The 8,804-nt window shown below is 33.7% G+C and overlaps 1 protein-coding gene across 2 annotated transcripts in view; it reads right to left on the bottom strand.

Moving 5' to 3' along the window:
* LOC130663803 (MATH and LRR domain-containing protein PFE0570w-like) overlaps positions 1-8,804 on the bottom strand; it is a 42,627-nt gene that overhangs the window by 14,741 nt on the left and 19,082 nt on the right. For both annotated transcript variants that reach the window (XM_057463272.1, XM_057463273.1), the window contains 2 exons: positions 1,156-4,575; positions 23-114 (listed from right to left, as the gene is read on the bottom strand). In XM_057463272.1, coding sequence (XP_057319255.1) covers positions 23-114; positions 1,156-4,575 — 3,512 coding nt within the window. The remainder of the gene's footprint in view (positions 1-22; positions 115-1,155; positions 4,576-8,804) is intronic.

Genomic DNA, 8,804 nt, shown 5'->3' with positions numbered 1-8,804 from the left:
GTACGTGATTGTTTAATCTTACTTTTCGTGGTCTGCTTTGTGCTGTTTCCTGTACGTCTCGACGTGTTGATCTCTTGGGTGGTAAATTTGCTAACATTTTCTGGATACTCTCATCTAAAAAATAAATTTGTGTCTTCATATTTTATTTAAACTATTTTAATTAAGTGTAAATGTTGGCTGTAAGTGTACTGTTAGATTTAATGTATTGGATTTTTACGTGTTGATCTGTGAAAAATTTATTAATGTAAAAGATCCGATACATGACAGCTGTCAAATTTTTTTTTAGATTGATCGCTCTACATACCAGCGTATCAATATGAACCACTGGCGTAATTTAGAAGTAGAAAATTGGTGAAAAAATAACAAAGATCAAAAATTCAGACTTATTTTTTCAGAAATTTAGATACTGGATTGTTGGTAGAAAAACTACTTCTGGGTCTTAGAGACATGTTTAGGATTAAAAACAGATTTTTAAATTTCGATAGGAGCGACCAGAGGTGAGTTATCGGTTATCAAAGTAAAAAGTATGGATTTTTTAGAGATAGCTGATAACCCGGTGAAATTGAAGAGGAAAAATAAATCTTAGGATCTGATCTCTGATTATAAAATTTATCGAAAAGTTTCTTTTAGTCGGTGGAGTTTTTTCGTTAAAATTATTTTTGTAATAAATTATTAATTAATATAATTCTATAGAAGCCCCAGTCTCTAGTATTCATGTTATATTCATAAATATATATGTTTTTTTTATAAAATTAATTAAACTTATCTTTGTTGTAATCTTGTACAATTATTATTTAAATATAAAATATTTCTGTGTAAGTTAAGAATTTGACAGAGAGAAATTACTAATTTTATTTTAATGTAAAAAATTTTTTTTTTCATTAAAGTGCTCGAGGTACTTTTAAAAGTTGTCGAGTTTCACAGCAAGAAATATGATATCAACTTGTGATTTTAATACACCGTACTATTTTTCACAAATTATAAAATAAAAACGTACTTCAATTTCTCACAATTTTTTTTTTGCGTTATAAAAAAAAATTAAAAGGATAAGTGACATTTAAATACCCAAGTAATTGTTAATAAAACGCTCGCCATAAATAAATAAAACTAACTTTGTTAAAAAAAAGTGTAATGAATAAATAATAAATAGCTTACGATCACTCGGTCGCACTCTAGGACCACTGGGTTGTTTCTCCCTTGGCTGATTGACCCTCGTCGTCTGTGAATTCTGTATGTTTCTCTTCATCCCTCGTTGTCGGCGCCTCCTGCTACGGCTGCCAAAAGGCCGCCACTTGCATTTTTTCTTCCCTTTGCCAAAGAGACCCAGTAACCAGGCCTGGTCGCCGCCGCACTCCAGCATGTGTCTGTGAAGCTCCGACAGTGTGGAGCAGAGTTTAGAGCATTTTGTGCAAACCCTATCATCAACTGCGAGATTTTTGGCCTTCGCTGAAGTCGAAGTCGTCGGAGTTCCAACAGCAGAAGATGAACTGTGTCCAGGTAAAAATAAATGCTTGTAAAGCTCACGTTGATCGCCAGTAAATTCAAAATGAGAGCACCAGACATGGGGATGGGCGAGTAGTTTGTGATCTTCAATCTCTTTTAAAGTCAAGTATCTCGAAGAGCAAGCGCCGCATATATAAACTCGTGGTCTTGACCATTCGCCCGTAAGCTCTGCATACACTATTTCATCGGTCTTGCCCGCTTCAGTTGGACACTCATCCCACCGCTTCAACTTTATAAAATTACTAAACTCATGAGTAAATTCAGTAGTACTTGATTTTTTATTATTCGTATTCGTACCCGTATTCGTTTCAGTACTAACAGAATTTAAATTATTTGAATGTAGAATCGAATGATAATTTTTATCAGACTCCTTGCTAACTGTGTCTGCATCAGTAACAATTGTATCAATAGCATCAATACTAACAGCACTGGATACAGTTTTATCTTCTGTCAAGCGTGTCGTGGCATCCGGATCACTGGACTCAATCATCGGATCCTCCTTGAAATCAGTCTGCCCGGGATCGATGGCATTCGCAGTAGTAATGCTCATAGACAACGAGCTAGATTGTTGAATAGACAGTCTGTTTTGTGTAATTTTTTCCTTGATTACCTGCTGCTTTTTACGTAACGTCAGTTGGGTATAGATGTCAAACTTGCTGAGATCTTTTATCGAACAAGTCCACTGCTCTTTGCCGTCATACTTCCTCGGGAAGTTGTACTTTTCAAACGAAACTCTGCGTGGGTGCGAGCGACTTGTTTTACCGGGTTTCTGTGCATACTTGCTGATGGAATTTTCACACTTGTCGCTCGGTGAATATTCTTTGCTGTCTACAGGCGTGGCTGCAGTCAGAGAAATGTCTATGGGAAACTGGATCTGACTGACGGGTTCATGGAACGTTTGGTAATGCTGTTGAGACTGGGATTGAGTCTGAGGTTGAGACTGAGACTGAGAATTTGGTGGAGGTTGAGGCAGTTGAGGGGGCAATTGCTTAGTCTCATTAATTGAAGAATTACTCAGTAATTTACCATCAATATGATGAAGAAGATTTTCACGAATATTACAACTTACACTGCTGTAAAAAGAGCTGTCGAACTCGGGACTCGCTGGGTTACTGAAGTCTTTATTAGCCAGCAGACGTGGAAATATATTTAACTTTGTTGAAGTTGGAGCAGTGCTAGTGGTTGCAATAGTTGTTGTAGTAGTTGTATTAGTGGTGGTGGTGGTGGTGGCAGTTGTAGAAGACATTTCAATACGTCTTTTGTCATCGTATGACTGGTGAGTCTGCTGCTCTGGCAAATCTCGAGTGCAGAGTGACTCTTTAACAGTGGCAACGTCTTTTGATCTGTCCAATAATTCTGAGGAAGAGGTTGTTCTTTCGACATTTACGGTACCACTGCTATTACAATTACTGTGAAAATCTCTGGTGTGTACATTTAGTGCTTCCTTTGTTGAGTACCTGGTGCTGCATTGAATGCAAGCATGATATTTATCTGAGTGACACGTAATCATATGCTGAAACAGTCCCTCTAAGTTGTCACCAGAACCACTACTGCTATACTTATCGGTACAGTATTGACAGCTTTGACTGCTCTTACGTGAATTTCGCTCGCTGCGTCTTCCAACACCTTTAAGCTGATGAACGCGTTCGGTGTGCCGCTGGCGCAGTGAAATCGATAGAAACTTACGGTCACAGTAGAGACATAAATGTCTTACTGTTGGTGATGTTGACTTAGGAGAAGTTGATGGCGCAGGTGACGAAGTTGAACTTGGGGAAGCTGAAGAAGAAGGCGTAGGAGTAGGCGTAGGAGTAGGAGTAGGACTGGGAGTAGGAATACAAGAGGGTATAGAAGACTTTGGAGATATTTGTAATGACGCTGGATATCCATCAGGCTCGCAGAATTTAAGAACAGGCGCAACTTTGTCTAGCGGCAAACTGCAATGGAAACCCAGTGATCCTACCGACTGCGGCGGATGATTATCTATTGAATGTTCGCACTGAACAATATCATTCAATAAATCATTCAACAAATCACGGCATATACTTCTAATGCCCTCACTCGATACAAAGTTACATTTATTGGTGAAAAATTTAACACCTGTTTGATGCTCACTTGGATCCGCTGGATCAGCATTATCTTTCGATGTTACTGCTTTCAGTATTGCGGTATCAGCGTCTGGGTTATCTGAGCTGGACTCAATAACATCAAGTGTCTTAGTAGCAGCTGCAGTAACATTTAACGAGGCCGAAGACGAAGAAGAAGACGGCGAAGACGACGATACATTTAAATCTTTGGTTTTAACGGATACTTCAGTGTCTCTACTACCCTCGGACAGTTTACTCGTCTTAAACTCGCAATAACTAGTACCTACATCTTCGATTTTATTTTCCTCTCCCTCCTTCCTACCAGATATATCATTTTTATCTGCTATTTTATTTCCATCGGGCACTGCCGGTTCGACAGCGCTGGGCTTACTCGGCTCACGACCAACAGAATTTATTCCATCACTCTCATCAGCAATTATTCTAACCTGCTCCTTGGAGTCAGCAGGTGCTTTTAACCTGCTGGAGTCTTCGGTTTCAATCACTCCATTGATGCCTCCACTGCCAACGCGGCCCTCCGTTTCCGCGTCTTTTATTACTCCATTTAGTACAGTCATAACGTATTTTTCCAGTGTCTCGAGATTTCTCTCGACGCTGTTTCGGTCTTCGTTGTCTATTGTTTTAACGGAATCACGGCTTACAACAGATTCCGGTACTTTGCGCTTCAAATTGTTTATTACGTTTGACAATCGGCTGCGTTTGTCTTGAGCCGATTGACTGCTTCGGCACACGGGGCTTTGATGATGATTACTGTAGTTATTAATATTATTATTATTGTTGTTGTTTGTGTAATAACTGAGATGTTTATCTTGATAGTGAAATTGTTGTTGCTGTTGATTCAAAGTTAGTTCACCGTGATTGTGCGTCGAGGCGACCATTATCTTGCTCGCCGTCGGCAACGAAAAACGACCGATCGGGCTCGCCTCGACGCGTGTTCCTCTTCCATCCGCGACGTCCGCTGGTGAAGCCTCTGTAATGTAAAAAAATAAATAGTGTTATTATTGCAAACAAGAAAAATAAACAATATCCGCACCTAGTCCATTAATGAATATGCCCGATAAAAATAAATCTAAATGGATTATTAAACGGTTTAATTGCTAAATTACATAATTACCAAACGGTATTTTTCAATGAGTGGGTTTAGTTATTCATAAATAAAGTATTCATGGGTTAAAAAGTGAATTTTGTTGTAAATTAAATACGAGACAGCTGGATCGATAACAAGTGAGTAAACTGGTAACCTCATTATCTCGTGGTTTCTCTTGTTCTCATTCTTTATCCACTTCCCCTCTCCTCTTGGTATAGCCCGTTGTCGTTACGTTATATTATACGGCCGTCGATTCTTATTTAAAAGTTAATAAATGAGTTACTGTGTCATTCGCATGTTTTTCTCAACTTGTAATTAAAATTAAAAAATAAGTAAAAACCAAAGGGGTTGAAACGGAGTTTCTTTTATTTTACTCTGCTCACGAGTTATTTTTTCAGGGGTTTGTTGTTATTATTATTATTATTTTCAGTTGGGTTTTCTGTCATTTGCAGTCGCACATTTAAAATAAAAAGCCTTCTTCAACTAGACCTTTATCCGGAAGTCCAGTAAACCCGACCGCGGCGATGAGGGAAGTGGTCGCAGGGAGAATCGATAACTGCCCCTACTACTATCAAAGGGGTTGCTACCTCGGCACTTCTATACATTTGGCTTATATATGTGTATGTATGTATTTGCATGAATGTATGTGTACTAAAATATATATATATATATATGTGGATGTATAGAATAGAGCACGTTACTATACCTAGTATGTAGAGAATATAGAAGATGAGAGCTGGAGTAAATAGCAAAATAGCAATAACACCCGTACAAAAACATCAGGATTTGAATTTCCAATTTAGTAATGTAATACTTTTTTTTTTTTTATCACTGTGGTTATTATTGTTGTTGGTTTTCATGAAAAGCGTAATATTGAATTACAGTTTTTGGCCCTTTTTATACGACGATAATCCTGAAATTTTTTGGACATCTTTAATGGCTGTTCAAATTTTTTTACTCAAGAGTCTTCAATGTTTGACGTTATAACTTTAAATGTAAACAAGTAAAAGCAATGAAAATATTAACGCAAAAAAGTATAACAAATAATAAAAATTAATGTCACATATGGAGAGCTTTAAATTTTTTATGTAACACTCCCGAGGGCGATAAAAAAAATCCGCGCAAAAGTAATAAATTTTTTTTTAGCGAATGTTTTAAATCAAAGGTATATATAATACAGCATATATATGAAATGATATGGAAGTAGAATTGAAAAATTATTGCTCAAGTTGTGATGAAAATAATGAAGATTTATGCTGGATTATTATTACATTTTATTGTTTTTTTGAGTTAAATAAAAATGGGTTTTATTGCTATTCAAATTTTTTTTATTCATAAATTTATTAGTGAGATTTATGAATGTATAAGAATGAGGAAGATAAGTATATGTAAAATGTAAAATTTGAATTTATACAAAACATGTAATTTTGCATATTGGCTTGAATTTGTATTTATATATTTTTTCTTATTTCAACATTTCGATTTAAAATTTTGTAGCTTATTGGTAAAAGTTTCGCAACAAGTTCCTGTTCACTTTTGAAAATATATCTGTTATTTACGATAAGAATTCTAAGAATCACGATGACGTACTAAGATCCAATGCAGGTGGACTTTGGAGTTCGTATTATTGACTTTCAAAACTTGTAAATTGTAAATCTCAAACATAATGTATAATATATAGCTACGCCCGAAAAGGTTCCAAGGGTTTTCACAGGTATACAACTACCAAAACTCGTACTTTGTTAAATAATTCCATTATCGTTTAATTTTTTTCATGGCTTAAGTGGAGATTCTAAACTCATCAACTTATAAATTGTAAATGAAAAATTTTAAACTTAAATTTCATTACCTAGTTATAGAAATAAATGTTTGTCTTGTATTTATGAATCTCAAAATTTTTAAAATTGAATCGCTGAAAACTCGGAAGTTAACAAGTTTCTATAAATCGTCAGGGTTTTCATGAAATTTATAATTTAATACATATGTTTGAAGTTTTTTTGTTATTACGATCGATGTACTTTACAACTTTCAAGAACTTTTAACTCGATTGAACAAAGCTAGTGAATTCGGTCATTTTCTTCTTTGCTTACTCATCACATGTTTCATAATTACGTTAAACTTAATTTCTGAACTAAAGTTTAAAAGAAAAGTGTAACATTTAATATGCGAAGCACCCGAGTTTATGTGAAATTAAATAATTAAAAATATTGCGAAAAATTAAATTAAAATACAAGAGCCAGTTATTAAAGTTTTGAGAAAAACATCATCTCATGCCGAAATTAATCATTATAATCAACTTCAGGAGATTTGATATTGATAAGAAATGTAATTATCTTATTATTTTTTTGAAAAATGCTCCTATAAATTGCGGCCGTGTTATTGGCACTTGCCTGAGCCTTGTAAAGTAAAAATAATAATTTTTTTCGAAAAAGATATGGACCCGGCTATTTTTCTTTGATACCATGAAATATTTCTGTGTAGTTTATTAATGTACCAGAAAATCATATATTTTTTTAATCATTTGAATTTTCAAATCAAAAAATAGTTTTTATGTTTCTATTAATGATTTTGAAATCTCTAGGAAATAATAAATTTGAAAAAATACAACAGCTCTATGTTTTCATTCAAAAGTATGATAAATGTGTTTTCGTATCCAATGAACAGCCATCAGTATAAACTATATAATTAATGATGATTGAAAATAATACATAATATTAATAATGAAAATCTAGAATTTGATAAAATGGTAATATAACGTTTATATTATTTTTTATACGATAAAAAATGTCTTTACTGCTCAGAGGAATAAAAAAAAATCTTTAAAAAAAAAGCGGTAAAACTTTTCACACTAAATTCTTCCACACAAAGGCTGCATGAAATGAAGAATAACTTACATATAAAATTCTTTCTTATTCACTCTTAATATATTTTCCTCTCGGTGATTCCGTAATTTTTATTTTAAAAAGTCTTATAAAATTTTTCTTTTATATTATAATCTAACATTCCCAAAAAAGTTACGGAAACTTGATAAAAAAATTCGTCTTCTTTAGTGATAAATTTTTTTGGTGACTTATGAAGTCGGGTTATTTAATAGTTATTGTTATTGTTAATACTACTATAAATATTCATCGATACACATAAAGGTAAATTTTCTTATATGATCATGTTGGTTACGCCCCTGTGTTGCGAATCGATCGCCACGAAGGTAGAGCTTGGTGTGCGCCGTACTCTCTCGCGCCATATATGGTTTATCATATAGGAATTATTGAGAATACACTGCACACATGTATGTAATCCATCGCGTAAAAAGAAATAAATAGTGTGGCAATCCCTCCCGTATATGACATTCGGCATAATAATGATAATAATAATAACAATGACTGAAAAATAATTCAAGCGAAAATAGAAAAAAAAAAAGATAATCATGAAAATCAATCTGCTTTGAATTTCCACTCAATTAACGTCAATAATATAAGTGCTATTAAAATTAAATCTTCTTCAACAGCCGAGTACAATTAAAATATGTATAGCAGTCGTAATCGAATGACAATAATAATGACAATCATCATAAATAATAAATAAGTATGTGGAGTAGGGTGACAATTATTTCCCTGGTTTTCGAAATTTGTCAATTCTACCGAAAAATATCTTCACTAATATTCAATTAAGAAACTTACATATATGTATACATAGTGGGGCAGTAAAACAATTTTTCGAGATCTCAGAGAATTTAAAAAACATAAAAATGGTTGTTGTTTATTTTAGTTTTGAAATTTTCTATCGGAAAAATTTTTTCAAGCATTTATTGATAGAGTTACCTTTGAAAAATAAATAAAAAGTTTGTTTGTTAATTTGCCGTCTTCAATTAAAAAAATATTTTAAGAATTTTTATTTTCGGCTGTGAATTACTTGCATGTTTTTTCTCATTACTTTCACTTTGAGTTCGTAAATAAATGCTTGTTGATCGATAAAAATCGTGATTAATAAGTTTTCTGTTTTTATTGTAAATGCAAATTTAATTTTATTATGATAATTTTATATTTTTTTCCTTACGACGAAAAAATTTGGTTAAAATAATTCACGCTTCTGAAATTAATCGTTAGCTCTGTCTG

The sequence above is a fragment of the Microplitis mediator genome, chromosome 2 (assembly GCF_029852145.1).
Source record: "Microplitis mediator isolate UGA2020A chromosome 2, iyMicMedi2.1, whole genome shotgun sequence".
Lineage (NCBI taxonomy): Eukaryota > Metazoa > Arthropoda > Insecta > Hymenoptera > Braconidae > Microplitis > Microplitis mediator.
This window is presented reverse-complemented; position numbering and strand designations above follow the sequence as displayed.